Source organism: Propithecus coquereli, unplaced genomic scaffold (assembly GCF_000956105.1).
Source record: "Propithecus coquereli isolate 6110/MARCELLA unplaced genomic scaffold, Pcoq_1.0 Scaffold140, whole genome shotgun sequence".
Lineage (NCBI taxonomy): Eukaryota > Metazoa > Chordata > Mammalia > Primates > Indriidae > Propithecus > Propithecus coquereli.
In genome coordinates this window covers 4,688,846-4,705,899 of record NW_012138303.1, presented here as the reverse complement: position 1 = coordinate 4,705,899, position 17,054 = coordinate 4,688,846, and the positions used below count along the sequence as shown (strand labels likewise).

The 17,054-nt window shown below is 51.3% G+C and overlaps 4 protein-coding genes across 8 annotated transcripts in view; 2 read left to right on the top strand and 2 right to left on the bottom strand.

The window, feature by feature from the left end:
• Positions 1-2,531, top strand: part of FCER1G (Fc fragment of IgE, high affinity I, receptor for; gamma polypeptide) — a 3,915-nt gene extending 1,384 nt beyond the window's left edge. The window contains exons 2-5 of the mRNA XM_012639577.1: positions 1,266-1,357; positions 1,521-1,556; positions 1,995-2,015; positions 2,161-2,531. Of these exons, the coding sequence (XP_012495031.1) occupies positions 1,266-1,357; positions 1,521-1,556; positions 1,995-2,015; positions 2,161-2,223 (212 nt within the window). The 3' untranslated portion in view covers positions 2,224-2,531. The remainder of the gene's footprint in view (positions 1-1,265; positions 1,358-1,520; positions 1,557-1,994; positions 2,016-2,160) is intronic.
• A 2,431-nt stretch (positions 2,532-4,962) lies between these two features.
• On the bottom strand, positions 4,963-6,654 carry APOA2 (apolipoprotein A-II). 2 transcript variants are annotated; one of them, XM_012639576.1, is made up of 4 exons: positions 6,585-6,654; positions 6,343-6,430; positions 5,593-5,725; positions 4,963-5,197 (listed from the first exon to the last, which is right to left on the bottom strand). In XM_012639576.1, the coding sequence occupies exons 2-4, from the start codon at positions 6,392-6,394 to the stop codon at positions 5,080-5,082; spliced, it is 303 nt and encodes a 100-aa protein (XP_012495030.1). In that variant the 5' UTR covers positions 6,395-6,430; positions 6,585-6,654; the 3' UTR covers positions 4,963-5,079. The 2 variants fall into 2 exon arrangements, with proteins under 2 accessions (XP_012495030.1, XP_012495029.1); XM_012639575.1 differs by having other exon boundaries at positions 6,565-6,627.
• Positions 6,655-8,404: 1,750 nt separating this feature from the next.
• On the top strand, positions 8,405-13,159 carry TOMM40L (translocase of outer mitochondrial membrane 40 homolog (yeast)-like). The gene is made up of 10 exons (XM_012639574.1): positions 8,405-8,602; positions 8,823-9,072; positions 9,351-9,418; positions 9,722-9,814; positions 10,092-10,193; positions 10,339-10,444; positions 10,642-10,764; positions 10,881-10,957; positions 11,164-11,266; positions 11,385-13,159. Exons 2-10 carry the CDS (start codon positions 8,958-8,960, stop codon positions 11,522-11,524), a joined length of 927 nt encoding a protein of 308 aa, XP_012495028.1. The 5' UTR covers positions 8,405-8,602; positions 8,823-8,957; the 3' UTR covers positions 11,525-13,159.
• Positions 12,091-17,054, bottom strand: NR1I3 (nuclear receptor subfamily 1, group I, member 3). Of its 4 annotated transcripts, none has more exons than XM_012639570.1 (9): positions 16,799-17,054; positions 16,506-16,645; positions 15,888-16,018; positions 14,476-14,645; positions 14,110-14,249; positions 13,735-13,880; positions 13,523-13,639; positions 13,226-13,331; positions 12,091-12,349 (listed from the first exon to the last, which is right to left on the bottom strand). In XM_012639570.1, the coding sequence occupies exons 2-9, from the start codon at positions 16,610-16,612 to the stop codon at positions 12,220-12,222; spliced, it is 1,047 nt and encodes a 348-aa protein (XP_012495024.1). In that variant the 5' UTR covers positions 16,613-16,645; positions 16,799-17,054; the 3' UTR covers positions 12,091-12,219. The 4 variants fall into 4 exon arrangements, with proteins under 4 accessions (XP_012495024.1, XP_012495023.1, XP_012495027.1 ...); XM_012639569.1 differs by having other exon boundaries at positions 16,753-16,995; XM_012639573.1 differs by lacking the exon at positions 13,523-13,639.

The window sequence follows — 17,054 nt, the reverse complement described above, 5'->3', positions numbered from 1 at the left end:
GAGCCTTGGTTTCATCATCCATAAAATGGCGATGACGTGGTTTCCCTCACAGGGTAGTTTTAAGATTTATGCAATAGCGTGTGTGTGAAAGAGCATTGTAGAATGAAAAGTACTTTACCAATGTCAGTACTTGACCAATGTTAGTCACAGGTACTGTATCAGTCCTTCTGTTAGGGGCCAGGAGCAATCTCCAGAGCCCAGACTCTATCTGATTGTTTATTTTTTTGAGACAAAGTCTCACTCTGTCGCGCCGGGGTAGAGTGCAGTGGTGTCATCACAGCTCACTGCAACCTCAAACTCCTGGGCTCAAGTGATCCTCCTGCCTTAGCCTCCCAAGTAGCTAGGACTACAGGCACGTGCCATGACGCCTGGCTAATTTTTCTATTTTTAGTAGAGATGGTGTCTCACTTTTGCTCAGGCTGGTCTTGAACTCCTGAGCTCAAGTGATTCTCCAGCCTCGGCCTCCCAGAGTGCTAGGTTTATAGGCGTGAGCCACCTCGCCTGGCTATCTGATTTTTGAAATTGCGTAAACTTCCCCTCTTAGAGACCCAGAGTGGGTAATAGGCAAAGTAGCAGGAGATGGAATCCATACAGCTTGTGGTCATTTCCTTGAGCCTCTGGTCATTGCCTAGCTTTGTGTGCAAGGCCAATGGTATCTGTAAGGCCTAGGAAAGCAGACACTTTGTTTTTCTTTGTTAATACATATTTAAGTGTCTTGTGGTGGACAGAAAGCAACGAGGCTGAGGCTAGAAGATGACCAATGATAGAGTAATTGCCTTCCCTCCCTTCCCCAGCTCACATCCTTCCTGTCCAGCCCTCAGCCACAGGTCACAGGACTTAGTAGAGACACTTCTGTGGTTTCTTCACTGAAATTTGTACTGCCTCTCCCTCCCCTTCCTGCTCGGGGCTGAGGTTTTTGTCTCAGCCCAGTGGACTGAGATGGGCCCCTTGAGGTGGACGAAATGCTCAATGGTGCCTGAGAAACCCACAGTGCTAAAAAGAAAAGGTTGGGGGCTGAGGGGAAAGTCCTCAACTATTAGTCCATGTAAGTCCTATCACAGTAGAACCCTTCACGCTTCCTATCCTACCCCACCCTAGGGTGGGGGACAAAAAAGAGAGGTAAGAGAAATAGGAGTCCAAGGAGAAAGGTAGAGTTTCTTCCCTTAGAGGCCCTGTGCTGCCTCCCAGAGCCCCTTCCCTTCTCTCTGCCGAGCACCAGATCCTCCGTGATCCCCTGACCCCACGGGCACCCTCTGTCCCCTCAGCGGCTCTGGGAGAGCCTCAGCTCTGCTATATCCTGGATGCCATCCTGTTCTTGTACGGTATTGTCCTCACCCTGCTCTACTGTCGACTGAAGGTAAGGCCAGGCAGGGGGAGGTGAGGGCTGGGAGAGGAAGTGGGAGGGTGGCAGCAGCATGGATTTGAGGAGAGGGAATAAAAGGGGAACCCCCACGAAGTTTGGAGGGAAGGGGGATGGGCCACTAACTTCCCCTTTACTGATAACGTTTCTCCCACTCCAGATCCAAGTGCGAAAGGCAGCTATAGCCAGCTATGAGGTATGGACCCTCCCACACCTGCGTGTTGACACCTTTATAGACTCTCAGCCCTGCTGGGGCTCTAGCCTGGGTTCAAGGCCTCTGGGAGGGCATACTTCTCGGATGCTCATCTGTGTACACCTCAGAGGCCCCCCCACCTCATCCTACCCACTCTGCCACCTAGCCAAGCCACAAGTAAAATATTCAGCTGCTGACAGGGAAGAATCAAGCATAGGGTGACAATGAATATGTGAGAGACTGTGTGTTGTGTGTTGTATGTGTTTATGTGTTCGTGGCCACGTGGGCAAATGTGTATTCATGTCCCAGAGCACCCTTGTGAGCGCCCTCTAGCCCAGGGTGGCTAGCCACCCCTGGCCAGATGCCTCCCTGGGTGGGGAGATGCTGGGGGGCCTGAAGGAGGTGCGGGTCTCTAATACCTCGCTCCTTTCACCTCTGCAGAAATCAGACGGCGTTTACACGGTAAGTGAACCTGCTTCCCGACCCAGGAAGTCCGCAGAAGAGGGTGGGATTTTGAATGACCTTCGGAAGGGGCGGAGTCTGTAGAGGTGGGAGGGGTCCTGTGATGGGCTCAAGTTCCTGATCATCCTTTGACTGCCACCTCCAGGGCCTGAGCACCCGGAACCAGGAGACTTATGAGACTCTGAAGCATGAGAAACCGCCACAATAGCTTTAGGACAGATGTGGTCACATCCCTCCTTCGACTTCTAGTTCTCCTCCCAGTCCTTATGGTCGGCATCACCTATGCCTCCATGCTGTTAATGCCAGCTGACCCTACCCCTATAACGATGCCACAGCCCAGATTAATATACACCAGTGGTTCCTCCTCCCTGTCAGAGACTAATGCTCAGATGCTGTTCATGGATGTTTACATTCTAGTCTCACTTCCTTGTCTTACTCTTCTTCCCTTCCTCATGCCCATCTCCCACTAAACAGTAGGAAGGGAATGCTCTCAATAAAGCTGCCACAGACTGGACTCCATTCATTCATTTATCATATATTTACTCAACCTCTACTAAGCATTAGGCTGGATACAGTGTCTCAGTTCCTGACCTCACAGAACTCACAGTCTAATGGACTTCAGGGCTATTTTGCTCAACTGAAGGATGAATGTTGATGGTGTCTGAAGGAGGGATGAGACCTTTGATCCCCAGGTGCTCTGGGCTGGAGCTGGAGCAAGGAGTAATGTGTTGAGAGTTTAGGTACATTCCAAGGCATTAGAACCTAAGAAATGGCTTCTGTACCCAGCATGGCCTTCTATGTCTGACAGTTGAACAAAGGTTAGGTTGTAGATGAGCTTGGCTGTCCAACTCCAAATGGTTGCCAATCCAGACAGTACCAATCCACATGCATATGGGAATTAACATAGTCAAAAAGCCAAACATGCAAAAGCGATGGTTGACTAGGGCTGTGTGAAGCCCCTAATGGAAGGTTTCAATGGAACACTGAGTTTTCAGTGGGTTTGGGAGCAAGAGGGACCTTAGAGAGCCAGATAGGGTTAGTGGTGGGTAGGGCAAGGGGGAACAAATTGGGTCCAGATGGGAGGTCATCTGCCCCTAGTGCACAGGTGGTGGCCAAGGCATCCCCCTGTCAGTGCCTGTCCTGTTTCCAGAGTTTCCAGGAAGCTCTGCTTGCACATATTTAAACCTCATCAGATGCTGCCAGTCCTACTCTGCCCTTGCAGTCCTTTCAGAATGGGTCTAGAGTCCCCAAGCTTACCCCTGGAAACCCCCCATGCTGGACAATACTTTGCACTGCATAGTGACTTATACTTTTCAAAGTGCTTTCCAGCTCGTTGTACCATTTGATCCACTTATTAACCCCGTGAAGAAATTCAAGCTCTTTGAAGTTAGTTAACTTGTCCAAGGTCACCGTGCAAGTGACCGACTGAAATCTCTTTGTCCCTGCACATTTTGCCACATGAGAAAAAAGCAGATATTGGGAAAGAGAAGGGGAGGTGAGTAATCATGAATGGTGGGGATCTAGAAGGCCAGATGAAGGAGGCTGATCAATATATAGAAGAAATTGGGGCCATCTCCAGTGTCTGAGGGGAAAGGTAATTTCAGATGAGATATGAGAAATGAGCCAGGGTAGGGAAGTTGCTCTTTCTTTGAGATGAGGTCTCACTATATTGCCCAGGCTGGTCTCAAACTCCTGGGCTCAAGTGATCCTCCCACCTCAGCCTCCCAAGTAGCTGGGATTACAATCGTATGCCACTTGCCTGGTTTAGGGAAGTAACTTTTTTAAAGATAAAGCGGGGATAAACTTTGACTGGAAAATGCCTCATTTTCCCTTGCCCTACATTATGGCATTGTGAGTCTCTCCCCATCAAGCTAGCCTGATTTTCATTCCATTTTTATTTATTTTTTTATTTTTTTATTTTTTTTGAGACAGAGTCTTGCTCTGTTGCCTGGGCTAGAGTGAGTGCCGTGGCGTCAGCCTAGCTCACAGCAACCTCAAACTCCTGGGCTCAAGTGATCCTCCTGTCTCAGCCTCCCAAGTAGCTGGGACTACAGGCATGCGCCACCCTGCCCGGCTAATTTTTTTTTTCTACATATTTTTAGCTGTCCAATTAGTTTCTTTCTATTTTTGGTAGAGACAGGGTCTCGCTCTTGCTCAGGCTGGTCTCGAACTCCTGAGCTCAAACGATCCGCCCACCTCGGCCTCCCAGAGTGCTAGGATTACAGGCATGAGCCACCGCGCCCGGCCCATTTTGATTTAATTTAGGTATCGCAGCTCCCAAAGTTTCTCTAGTCCCATGTGTCCACCAAGTTTGATACCTATCAGGCCTTAAAGTGGCTCCCATGGCTACTAGTTCCAGGCTCTAAGATGCCTACCAGGCCAGTTCTAGGAATAGCACCTGGATAGTGGTCGGGGAGGGGCTTGGAATGGGTCTTCCTCAGAGGGTCCAGATGAGAGGTTTTGAATGCAGGAATCAGAGCCCTTTTGGGGAGAGGAGTGAACCGAGGTCTTTTATTGTGGGATGGGAGGAAACACTGTGTTGCCCTAGCTCAGAAGGGAAGGGTCTTGGGTGACACTTCTGGTTTCATTTTTTTGGAAGCTTTCCCCTCTTCACAGAATGATTAGGAGGGAATTCTGAGGTGTGCCCTCATTTCCTGAGACCTCCACAAGTCTAGGGATTCCGTTTATGAATCCTCCATGCCTTTCATAGTTCCATGTTCAACGCAGAGGCTCTTTAGTTCTCCACTACAGAGCCATTCCCGGGCCTGTAGGAGAATCCTTGCGCTTCGAAAACAATCACCCTGTCATTTCCATCATTTGTCTCTTCAACATTTCTCCACACCCAAATCCCCCTCCTTTTAGAAACAAATTTCTCCTTTTCCTTCCTCCTACTACTCCCTGACTCCCCTACTTTTCCTAGTCCCCCCAGACACACCAGGCTCACAGCTTGACTCCTGCAGCATTTATTGTGGCAAACAGGGAGTGGGTAGAGGGAGGGGCTCTAGGCCCGGCCAGTGGGTGTTCTAGAGGCCAGCTGGGGCCGGAAGATAATGGTCTGGACAACTCACTGGGTGGAAGGTTGTTTTCCAAAGTTCACAAAATAGTTAAACAGTTTAACCAGATCAGTTCCAGCCTTCTTGACCACGGGTGTCAGCTCCTCCGTTGACTTTTCAAAGTAAGCCCTGGATAGGTGAGGAATTAGATGTCAGTGTGAGAGACCCTAGGCAATGGCAGGGACCATGATGGTGGTGGGAGGTCAGAGCAGACTGACCCAGGTCCCCAAACTCTAGTGCCTGGTCCCTCCTAGCATGGCAAAGCCCCTAGGCAGGAGGAGAGGCAAGTCTTCCACTGGGCAGAGGAATAGACGCTAGAGATTGAGATTCAAGGCCCAGTTCCCACTGCTCCTATCTGTCCGAGAAGTGTGTGGGACTTTTGGATGATGAAGGAATTTTTCTCTCCAATTTAAGCCTAATCCTCCCTAATCCCCACCCCTGGGTTCCATCTTCTGTGGGACCATCCATCTTTCCTTCTTTGCCTCCAGTCCCACAGCCTCTGAACTCCTTTCCCTGAGACTTACTTGGCTTGGGTCTGAAGCTCCGGGACCTTGACCTTCTCTACCAGGTCCTTGCCATAGTCGGTGATGCTCTGGAAGTACTGAGAGAACAGGCTCTGCAGACTCGGCTCCTCTGCCTGTCTCCGAACCAAAGCTCCTGGGTGCGGACACATACACACACACACACACACTCTCTCTCTTCAGCTGGGTCCACAGTAATGAATCCTGGCCTCCAGCCACACCTCTGCCAGTACCTTACCCCAGCTCTTGGCCCCCTCCTTAAAAAGATATCCAGGTAGGTCTTTTTTTTTTTTGAGACAGAGTCTCACTCTCTTGCCTGGGCTAGAGTGCCATGGCTTCAGCCTAGCTCACAGCAACCTCAAACTCCTGGGCTCAAGCCATCCTTCTGCCTTAGCCTCCCGAGTAGCTGGGACTACAGGCATGCGCCACCATGCCCGGCTAATTTTTTCTATATATATATTTTTTTATTTGTCCAGATAATTTCTTTCTACTTTTAGTAGAGACGGGGTGTTGCTCTTGCTTAGGCTGGTCTCGAACTCCTGAGCTCAAGCAATCCTCCCGCCTTGGCCTCCCAGAGTGCTAGGATTACAGGCATGAGCCACCGCGCCCGGCCCAGGTAGGTCTTTGGATGGGCTTTCTGGGCTTTAGTGAGGGAATGATCTTCTTTTTGAGCCCTCAGGTTGCCAGACGGATGGTAGCTATGACCCCCAGCACCTTCTCCCCTATTGGCCCCTTTCTCCATATCACACCCACCTTCAAGTCTATAGATGGTGAGCAGCAGCACAGTCATTGCAAGCAACTTCATGGTGGTGACAGTAGGGAAGGTGGCCTAGGAACAAAGCTGGTAACAGTAGGGAGGACACTGAAGCTAAATGGGCTTCAGCCCCTCCCCAGGGATCTCCCTAAGTAGATCTCCAACCCGGTTCCCTCCCTTTCCACAATTAAAGTTCAGTCCTCTTTGGATGCTGCCCATACCTCTTACTCCCTTATTCTACCTAGTCAGCGTCTCTGTCCTTGGCGTCTGTTCCTGGCCTGGCTGGAGAGGTAGGGGCTATATACTCGTCTCCCTACCCACCCACAGTCAGGTGACAGGGACTGTGTGGGCTCAGTGGGGCAGGGGCCATGTTGGAATAAACAAATTGGAGGAATGGGGGAGGAGAGGACAAGTAAAAGGGGGGGCTCCATGATGGGGTGAGAAACAAGTGGTACAAGCCTTAGTGGAGGCCAAGCTGGTATACTCCAGGTCTATGGAAGATCCATTCTCTTAGGGTCTGGGGTGAGCAATCCTTGGATTTGAATGCAGAGGGAAGCAGGATTCCTAGTTATTTCTCTGGAAAGCTCTGATATATCAAGCCCTCAGTTCTTGGTATCTTTATCCCATTATGGGTAGATTTCATCTCCCCAACCCTACCCTGCTTCATTGCAACTTGGCAGGGAAGTATTGAGGAACAGAAGAAAGGAGAAAGGAGTTGAAATTAGGGGCAGGGGTGAGGGGAATGGGGGTTAGGGGAATGAAAGTCAGGGGCAGAGGGCAGGTGTGATTGACTTTGTCCCTTTTTGAGTTAATATGTAATGAGATAGGGGAAGAAAACATGAGAGCCCAGAATGACCAGGGTGCTGATCAATGAGCATACCCTACCCCCAATAAAACAAATTCAGAAAACGCATCTGCCCTCCCCCTCCCAACTGGAGGGCTCTCGCAGGAAGAGGTGAATAAGAGGCTTCTGCCAGGATAAAGGTTGAAGGTGACTGGCCATTTGATCGCATTATCGGTTCTAGGCAGTAGTTAGCCAATATTGAGTCAGGAGAGGCTATAGCACTATAGCATCCCTCTGGCCAAGGCCCTGGCCCTTGTCCCAGCCCTGATTGTGAGGGGGGAAGAAGTACATTCCCCAGGCCCAAAGCATGTGAGTGAAGTCAGCCAAATAGATACCAGAAGCATTTGTATCTTTCACCCTTTTGACCCCAGAGCTTACTTTCTGTGTAAGTGGAACATTCCTGAAAGGTGTGGGTGGAGGAGTAGAGCTAGTGAGGGAGGTAGTGAACAGAGACCAAGAAATCTTTCTCCATCTTCAATTATTCCCCTGTGAGCTCTTAATGCTTGGTGGTCACCCCCTTGGCTTATCCCTGGGCCTCGGGTGGAGCCCATTTGGAGGCTGGAGTCCATATTCCTAGATTTTATTGGCCAACTCTGCCTGGGTACGCAGGGAAGAAAGAGTTAACTGCAGAGGGCAGCTGTTTCAGGGAATAGTTCTGCTAGAACCTACCCCACTGCCCCAAACTCTGCCGCCCATTCCCATTCCACCAAGAGGGCAATAGGGGGAACGTTGAGAGATGTAGACCGCCAGAAGGGAAATGTGGGTCCACGTCCTAAGAAGAGCGGTGCTTATGAGCAGCACTCATTTGGAGGTGTACTGTGGAGGGCTGTGAGAATTCCCCACGGGCTCTACGGGAAGGAGGGAGCAATATAAATGAACCAAGGTTCGAAAGAAGTCTTCAGACTCGTTCCCTCTGTCACCCTTCACAATACCCAAGTCTTCAGGCTGTAGTTTCACTTTTCTCACGGGTTGTGGAAGGAGCTTCAGTGGCCCAAGCTACAAGATGCTCCCTCTAGTGTCTTGCAAGCTCACAGGTTTTTCCCGACCTTGGAGAGGCTTCGCTTGGCGATATAAGGCCTTCTATTTCAGTCTAAGGAGCCACCAACTAAGATCCGCCCAGCTCCGCAGCGCCGGGGCCGAAGCTCTCTGGCCGTCAGGCCTGCCACTCCTTTGCTTTCACTTCTCCCATTGGCCCCTGGGAGATCGAGGAGGCTTTTTTTCATAGATTGGGCGGGGCCCAATTAGGGGAGGGTTGGGTCTTTGATATCTTTCTTTGCCCTATTCCAAGATGGCGCTCAGAGCCACGCTGGTAATGCAGCGTGAAGCCGCAATTCTGCCATCACCCAAGATGGCTGCCCCCATCAAGATGACCGGGGTGTGCCGGAGGGAAAGGGGCAGTATGATGGTCTGACATGGTAAGGGATACTGCTCCACTGCGAGCCTGGCCTTGGGGCCTGGGAATGAAGAGTAGAGGGAATAGGAAACTAGATGAGGTCTGTGGTAGGGGCTAGGATCAGAGAATGGGAGAGATGACAGGGGTGACAGGTGGGGGTGAAGGATCAAAGACGGGGCGGGAGTGTGCCTGGGGTTCATGCTCCCCATCAGTGCTCTCTCCCCCAACTCTTCCTGTTCCAGGTCTAGCGTCGGACCATGTGGAAGTTTCTAGGACTGGGGAGCTGGATGATGGGGGGTGGGGCCCGTGGAGGGTAGAGGGAGCAATAGCGTTCTTTCCCAGGCTAACCTCTGCCCCTCCCGGTCCTCTGGACTAAAATGGGGAATACGCTGGGCCTGGCACCGATGGGGACTTTGCTCCGCCGGAGCCCCCGCCGAGAGGAACCTTTGCCCAACCCTGGGAGCTTCGATGAGCTGCATCGGCTATGCAAAGGTGAGAACTTGGCATTTGGGTGTCTTAAGATGAAGGTGCAGACGAGGGGAGGGTCTTGAATGTGTCTAGCGATGGGAGCAGGAAAAAGGAGATCACAGCTGGGTATCCAGCGTCAGGGAGGATCAGGTGCCCAAGTGAAGTGGAGCATTTCGTTGCAGGACTTGAAAGGAGGTCAATTCCTCCAAGGTGCTTCCTATGGGATTGAGAGGGGAGACTACCGCCTGGGGTAGGGGTTCCTTGTCTGTGCTTACTCCTTCCCTTCCCCTCACTCCCTTCAGATGTATTCCCTGCACAGATGGAGGGAGTGAAGCTCGTTGTCAACAAGGTTCTGAGCAGCCATTTCCAGGTGCTCCCACTTCTCTGGCCCCTCTTTACTATTCCTCCTTGCCTGTTCCTGGGTCCTCTTCTCCTTTCCTTTGTACTCCAGCCTTAGCCAGGCTATGTGGGACAAATAAGGGAGGATGTGGGGCTCTCTTTACCTCCCTTGCCTGTGAGACTTGTTGCTTTCGATCTGGTGACCCTTTGTATGTGTTGGAATATTTGGGATTCTTAAGAGGCCTTCTGGATGGGGAGAAGATGAAGGGTGGGATGGGATTGAAATGGAGCAGGAATGCAATGCTCTCTTCTCCATTGACGCCTCTTTCCTCAGGTGGCTCACACCGTACACATGAGTGCCCTGGGCTTGCCAGGCTATCACCTCCATGCGGCCTATGCAGGGGACTGGCAGCTTAGCCCCACTGAGGTGAGGACTCCACACACGCGGGCATCTCCCTAAAAGCCCACCTGGGGTCCAGGTCTGGTGGAGGAGGAAATGTGTGTTATGGCGAAAAATGGTCAGTAACCTGATTTTCTCTGTCTCTTCTGAATGGCAAAGAGCAGAGAAACAGTTGTGCAAAGAGCCCTGTTTGTCTTTGTGCCTCCACCAGGGGGCGCAGGGTGCCGTTAATGAAATCCTATATTTGGGTTTAGGCTGAGTGGTGCCGCCCAGCTCAGCCTTACTATTGTCTACTCTTCTACAGGTGTTCCCCACTGTGGTAGGGGATATGGACAGCAGCGGCAGCCTCAACGCCCAGGTCCTGCTTCTCTTGGCAGAGCGGCTCCGAGCTAAGGCTGTCTTCCAGGTGACCCACAGTTCCTGCCTCCATCCATTGAGGCGCTTCCTTTCTCCCCCATGAGTTTCCTGCTCTGGCAGATGGGGGCGGGGAGCAGAGGCCATAGTGATCAGAAAGAGGGAGGGAGATTTTACTTCTTGCTCTCCCCACCCAGACGCAGCAGGCCAAGTTCCTGACATGGCAGTTTGATGGAGAGTATCGGGGAGATGACTACACAGCCACTCTGACCCTAGGAAATCCTGACCTGATTGGGGAATCTGGTGAGGGATTGGGTCAGGGTTCTTTTTATCTTGGCTGCCCATTTGCTAATGTTGGCTTTGCCTCTTCATCTTCTGTACAGTTCGGGGATTAGAAAAGGAACTTCTTGGGTAGACTGGCCTGATGGTTACTGGGGGTGAGGGAGCAGGCTCGGGTGTTGTTTCTGTGACTGACTCCATGTCTCCCCATTCCCCCACAGTGATCATGGTCGCTCACTTCCTACAGAGTCTCACTCAACGGCTGGTGCTGGGAGGAGAGCTAGTTTATCACCGGCGGCCAGGCGAAGAGGGGGCCATCTTGACACTGGCTGGGAAGTACTCGGGTATGGGGCGAAGTGGAGTAGTGGGGGCGGGGAGGCAACTCTGGACTTTTCTGGGGTTCCTGGCCTGTGTCCTACTACAGTAACACTCCTTTCCCCCTGTGCTTTGGTTTTTACAGCTGTACACTGGGTAGCTACATTGAATGTGGGATCAGGCGGGGCCCATGCCAGTTATTACCACAGGGCAAATGAACAGGTGAGACCACTGATCTTATCCCCCAACCCAGCAAGCTGGTCATGAACTTCTGCGCCTCTGGACCTCCACAGGCCCTGCTGACTTAGTATTCTTCCTACCCATGCTACATATACATTGTCATGCATGTCCTCACTCTGCTGATCCCGTCAGGACCCCTCTAGTCTTCACTGACACTGATCCCTCTCATCCTTGCGCATGGTTCTCAGGTTCAGGTTGGAGTGGAGTTTGAGGCAAACACAAGGCTACAAGACACAACCTTCTCCTTTGGTTACCACCTGACTCTGCCCCAGGCCAACATGGTGTTTAGAGGTGAGAGTTGTTGCTGAGGGATGGGGGATGCGGAAGGAGGGAAGCTCTACCTTACCTCTGCCAACTCCTTTCTCCAGGCCCTGTTAAATAACCCAGTTGGTATTCTCTCCCCCAACAGGCTTGGTGGATAGTAACTGGTGTGTAGGTGCTGTGCTGGAGAAGAAGATGCCCCCCTTGCCTGTCACCCTAGCCCTTGGAGCCTTCCTCAATCACTGGCGCAACAGATTCCACTGTGGCTTCAGCATCACTGTGGGCTGAGGTGGTCCCAGAGCCAGTCCCCACAGCAGCTGGAACCTCTGAGTCAGGTGCCCTAGGGCCAGAGACTCGGCTCCTCTCCAGAGTCCACCTTGCTGGGTGACCTCTAGGTCCCAGGAACAGAGTGGGGGACAGGACCATACTCTCCTCAGAACTGGAGCTGCCACAGGGGCAGCTGATGAGGCAGTGGTTTGAGGCTCCAGCCACTACTACGAGCCCCACTATCATCTTCCCCATGCTCTTGTGGCTTTGGACTAAGGGAAGAGGATTAAGGGGTATGTCTGGCTGAATTTCTCCCCTGCCCCACTTCTTTCGTCATTTCTCTTTGGTTAATCCTGCATGGGATTAGCTTACCACCCTGTTTTCCATCCCAGAGCCTCCAAAGGCTGGAAAAGTAGGGCTGAAGGGCCAAATCTCTGGCCTCAGAAAGCGGGGCCCACCCATTCCCAGAAGGAGCTTCATTACCTCTTAGCCCTGAGGCTTCCTCCTTCCCCATCTTCTGTGCTTCCAGAGAACAACTTTATTTCCATAGTCACCGCCCACTACCCCATGACCGCATGAAGAGGCAGTTATTGCTTTAGACTTTCATTGCAACCACTGGGCTCCCTTTCTCCTGGGCCCAATCTCTGGTCACAGCATTTTTCTCTTTCCGGTCCAGTGTGCACCAGGTGAGCTGGGGAAGGGAGGGAGCCTGGGCCTCAGCTGCAGATCTCCTGGATCAGGGGCATCATGGCAAGCAATCCCTGGATGCGCTGGATTTGGTACCTGTATCTGTCGTTAATGCTCCGAAGCTCAACTAACAGGCCTAGCAGCTTCGCATATAGAAACCTGTGGAGGAAGTAGTGTGGTTGCCAGAAAAATAGGAGGGAAAAAAGGCAGCTGAGAGTCTTGTTTTGAGGCCCTGATCCCCTAAACTGTCCCTCAGTGAAACTAGGTCTGAACATTAGAGAAAATCGTGCTCTGGTATGATAAATTTATCAAAGGTCCCAAAGGTCCCCCAGGGGGCCCTCTGTCTGACACTATCATCTTTCATCATGCCCCATTTTTCCTGAACCCAGAGCTCTGAAAGCCAAGTGTGAAGAAAGCCCTGGACTTAGCTAGAAATTCAACTGTATGGGATCTGAGGGCCTAGCCTTCTAGAGCAGATTCTAGAAGGTGGGTGTGTTCTATGGTATCAAGCGTCCCCTTTCTGGCCAAACTGCCTCATGGAGGAAGTGGTGCATACCTCAAAGCCTGGAAAGATCATGGACTATTGAACCAGGAACTGGCTTTGGCCATGAAACTATGAATGGCCACAACTTAAAAGGAAATGAAAAATGGAAGGAATTGGTCCAATGGAGAGGAGAGGAAGGGCCATGGGGAAAGAATGAACAAGACTCTTAAAAATCTGCTTTAGTCTGGAGTGGTTGGACTAGTGAGGTGATGGATGTCATCAATCTCAGGAATGCTATTATACACAGCCTGTGAGCTACTTTGCATCTCTACTGAATAAAAAAATCTGGAAAAAGTGAGATGAAACAGCAGTAAGAGCAATTTGGATGCTGGAACTATGTGAGACAGGGATGCCTAGAGGGAAGGGATAGACCAAAAGAGACCTGGTTTCCCAAAGGAAAGGACAGTAAAAATTATTCCTCCCAAGCTCAGTGTTTTTCTAACCCCTTCCTGCCTCAGTGTGGCCTCTAAGCTCCCAGTCCCCCACTGTACCTATTCCGGGGTTTTGGCTGCTGGCCCTTGATGTAGCAATGCAGAGTCAGTGCCACCTCCTCCTGCAGCTGATCAATCTCCTCTCTCTGGGTAACTCCAGGCCGGTCTGTAAGACAGGGAGCTGGGAAGGACAAGGTGGCGGGAAGGGGGAGGCCTGCACAGTGCCCTGGAGGCTGAGGCTGGTACAGACCTACTCTGCAAGTTTGAAGGCTAGAAGGCTTGAGACGATGGATTTGAGGAGCTGAGAGTTTGGGCGGGGTGGTGGGGAAAAGTTTCTGGGCTTTGGGAGATGCTCACCGGGAGAGAAGAGGGCCATGGCAGTCAAGAGCACATACTCAGGCTCCCGAAGCTGCAGTTGTCGCAGTGACCCATGGAAGCGAAAGATCAACTCCAAAAACTCTACCTGGAACCCCACTGTGGGAGATACCAGGTTTAGGAGCCTCCGGGTCACCCGCCCACATGCCATACCACAAGGACACATGCCCTCTCCTGCTCTAGCACCGTCTCACCGTGGGTTCCATCTTCCATTGTGTAGCGAAGAGGCCCGCAGAGGAAGTTTTGTGTTTGGAGACAGAAGGTGGAATTGAGTGCGATGTGACAGATTTCCACAGCTGCTCCCTTGAGAAGGGAGATCTGGTCCTCCATGGGCAGGGACCTGTGCAGAGCAGGAAACGCGGGCACCTTAGACCCAAGCCCCGGCTTCAGAGAGGGAGAGGAACTCCTAATCCTGCCTGACACAGTTAAAGACCAAGCTGGGAATCTGAGACCTGGTGCTTGGAAAGGCCGAGGGCCATGTTAATTTTTGGTCACTGACTTTTGTGGGTGGGCGGGTGTGTAGTTGACTGAAGTGTTCGCTTCCTAAAAGATGAGCAGAAGTCACTTACCGGAAGAGGGGCAGGTCCTTGCTGAACTTGATGATTTGCTGTGCCATGTAAGTGTGGATGTCTGCAAAGTGCACGAGCAGAGGCAGCACCGGTGCCGGGGTGGGTGAGGGCTGGTGATGGAGGAATAGATAAGCCGGAGGCTGCAAAGATCAGAACGTAAGTGAGGGGCCTGGCCCAAGGCCCTCCTTTAGGTCTCACCTGCCTTATTTTAAAAGGGGTCCTTGCTGAGGAGACAAAACCCTGGGCAGAGGTTTTGGAGAAGCCCTGTCCTCTGTACTGGTGCATGGCACCCAGCCCTCTCCCTCTGGCCAGCCTCCTGCATCACCCTTTTGCTCATGTTCCTGCCCAAGTCCTGCAAATGCTCACCCTTAAGTGCACAAAATGTTCAAACATGGTGCCCATGTGGCGAGTGTGGGCCCCTAGGAGTGTCCGGATCAACTCTTCCTGCTCCTTACTCAGCTGCATAGGTGCCTGCTGTGCCCGCCGCTGGGCCTGCTTCACTCGCCGCAACGCCAGGGCTTCTGCTGACAATATCACTGTGCCAAGCAAGAGATAGGACAAAGCTATTGAGATCAGCTGACAGCACCTCTCCCTGCCAGTTCCTGATCTGGGGCCCCTCAGCCGCCCTGAAGGGTGGGGGAGGGAGGAGAGTTCCTGGGGCTTCCTTGGGCTTGGCTGAAGTCCCAGAGGCACCAGGAGACAGGGATTCCTGCACACTTTCACTGACCCGTGAGACACTGTAGCAGAAAACAGTGCACGGAGTGAAGGAAGGGAAGGGTGGAGAGTAAAAGCGGCAAAGGTGTGAGGAGACATTTTTGGCTTCTGGGGAAACATTGAAGAGGGAGGGGTCTTGATACCTAAAACATCACCTTATGTTTGCATAGCATTATAATAAGAAAGGTTCTGAGGTTAAATCTCACTGGCTGAAACAGCCCTATGGTAGACAGGGCAAGTATTATTCACATTTTTCAGAAACATAAACAGGCTTAGATTCCAATAACAGGTCCACAAAACAAGTCATGTAGATTGAATTCAAACCAAGATCTTTTGACTTCTACAGCTTCCTCTCCACTTTTCCATATTGAAAAGTAGTATGATAGCATGGGATAAGCAAGAATTTGGGAGTCAGACAGACTCGATTTTGAATACCGGCTGTACAACTTTTTAGCTAAATGGACTTGGGCAAATTGACTTCTGGAAACTCCACTTACGTTGTCTGTTGGGAGCATAGCATAGTTATCTGGCACAGAGAAAGCATTAATTCAATCGTTAAGTACCTACTAGGTGACAGGCACTATACTTAAGAGATAGAAAAGAAAAAGCTAGCCATGCGAACATGTAGGAGAAGAGAAGTTCAGGTAGAAGGGATATCAAGTGCGAGAGTCCTGGGGAAGAGTATGCTTGGTCTGTTCAAGGATGGCATTAAAGTCAGTGCTACTGGAATGGATTGAACAAGGGGGAAGGAGTGGGAAATAAAGTCTGAAAGTTGGTGTGGGGGAGCTAGACCATGAGTTCATGTCCTTTGAGATGGGGAACCATTGGAGGTTTTGAGCAGAAACGTGACATGATCTGATTAGTTTCTTTTTCTTTTTCTTTTCTTTTTTTTGACCAGTCAAGTGCAGTAGTGAGAAGGGGGAAAGTAGTAGAACAAGGAGTTCAATCTGATTAGTTTCAAAAAGGTTGCTCTGCCTGCTATGTGCAGTATGCACTGTTGGGAATCAGGACAAAGCAGAGAGGGATAGTCAGTGGATTTGGGGGATGGTGGGGGGCCAACTCACTGTCTTTCCTCATGCCAGCATCTAGGCACTTCTGCAACCTGCAGGCTGGGCAGTGGCGCCTCTGGGCCTTGCTGACCTCACAGCTTCCAGCAAAGGGACAGATAAGGCCAGTGCTTTTCCTGACTGTTCGTCTGTGAGAGACAGAGATGTTATTAGGGTCTGGGATGGCAGTGAACAGGAGGGTGGGTACGTGAGGGGCTAAGATGGCATGGTCTAAAAGACTTGGGAATCTGGTAACATGGGCTAATCTGAGCAGTGCCCCAGGTCCCTAGGGGTGGGTAGGATCCTACACATCTCAAACATTTCCATCGGGACACAAGATCACACAACAAAGCCTCGTTGATGTAGCACTAGCTTGCTGCTTTGCAGGTAGTGAGTGCACAAGTACTCTTGACTAATGGGCTGCGTCTATCAGACAAACGTTTGGCCTTCTCTCTGTTATTATGCCACCAGTTTATACAGTGTTGTGGTTAGCAAGATGCAGGGTGCTAGCTACAGGGTAGTTAGACTCTAAGACAGAGGAATAATGCAGCTGGACAAGCTTGGGCATGTGCCAGGGTTTAGAGGCCAACCAACAGGCAGTTGGGGGGGGGTTTCTATTGAGGAGTAGGCTGTCACCTGAAGAAACCTTTGCAACCCTCACAAGTCAGGGCATGGAAGTGATAGCCTGTGGCTCGGTCTCCACACACCGCACAGTTCTTTGGCTCATCTTTCCCACTGGCCATGGCTTCAGGTGTTCAGGTGGCTGTCACAGATCCCTGAATGTGGAAGGGGTTAACATTTGACCCTCTTTTCACCAACCTTCTTCTCTCCCTTTTGCAGAGTCTCTTCCCAAACCTGCCCTGGACCTGATCCCCAGCATTACCTGTAGTTCATTGCGTTTAGTCTCCAGTCCCCGCCAGATTTCCTACCTGCTTCTCTCAGGCAGCGTGTCATCTGCAGGCCACAGAATCTGGTGTGGGATGACCCTCCCCAAACTCCCACACTGACCGTGCTTTCCTTTTGATGTCAGCAGTTGCCAGTGATTGGAGTTAGGGATTATGGCCCTCAGTACCTAGAAGGCAAGAGTCTGTGGTATGTGGCTTCCAGTTGCTCTCAGTGACTTTGAAGTTAGGGTGCAGACCCTGGACTCAGGGCAAAGGCTGGGTAGGAGGTTTTCCCAGCATG

What these genes read in the sequence shown, in the direction of transcription:
- TOMM40L (XM_012639574.1), top strand. Translation starts at nt 8,958, where the DNA reads ATGGGGAATACGCTGGGCCTGGCACCGATGGGGACTTTGCTCCGCCGG. An exon ending in GGCAGCTTAGCCCCACTGAG is followed by an intron (nt 9,815 to 10,091) that starts GTGAGGACTCCA and finishes ACTCTTCTACAG; the next exon opens with GTGTTCCCCACTGTGGTAGG. An exon ending in TGACCTGATTGGGGAATCTG is followed by an intron (nt 10,445 to 10,641) that starts GTGAGGGATTGG and finishes ATTCCCCCACAG; the next exon opens with TGATCATGGTCGCTCACTTC.
- APOA2 (XM_012639576.1), bottom strand. Translation starts at nt 6,394, where the DNA reads ATGAAGTTGCTTGCAATGACTGTGCTGCTGCTCACCATCTATAGACTT. An exon ending in CACCATCTATAGACTTGAAG is followed by an intron (nt 5,726 to 6,342) that starts GTGGGTGTGATA and finishes GTCCGCACCCAG; the next exon opens with GAGCTTTGGTTCGGAGACAG. An exon ending in GAGCTTCAGACCCAAGCCAA is followed by an intron (nt 5,198 to 5,592) that starts GTAAGTCTCAGG and finishes TCACCTATCCAG; the next exon opens with GGCTTACTTTGAAAAGTCAA.
- NR1I3 (XM_012639570.1), bottom strand. Translation starts at nt 16,612, where the DNA reads ATGGCCAGTGGGAAAGATGAGCCAAAGAACTGTGCGGTGTGTGGAGAC. An exon ending in AAGGACCTGCCCCTCTTCCG is followed by an intron (nt 13,881 to 14,109) that starts GTAAGTGACTTC and finishes TGCTCTGCACAG; the next exon opens with GTCCCTGCCCATGGAGGACC. An exon ending in CAGCCAAAACCCCGGAATAG is followed by an intron (nt 12,350 to 13,225) that starts GTACAGTGGGGG and finishes CTTCCTCCACAG; the next exon opens with GTTTCTATATGCGAAGCTGC.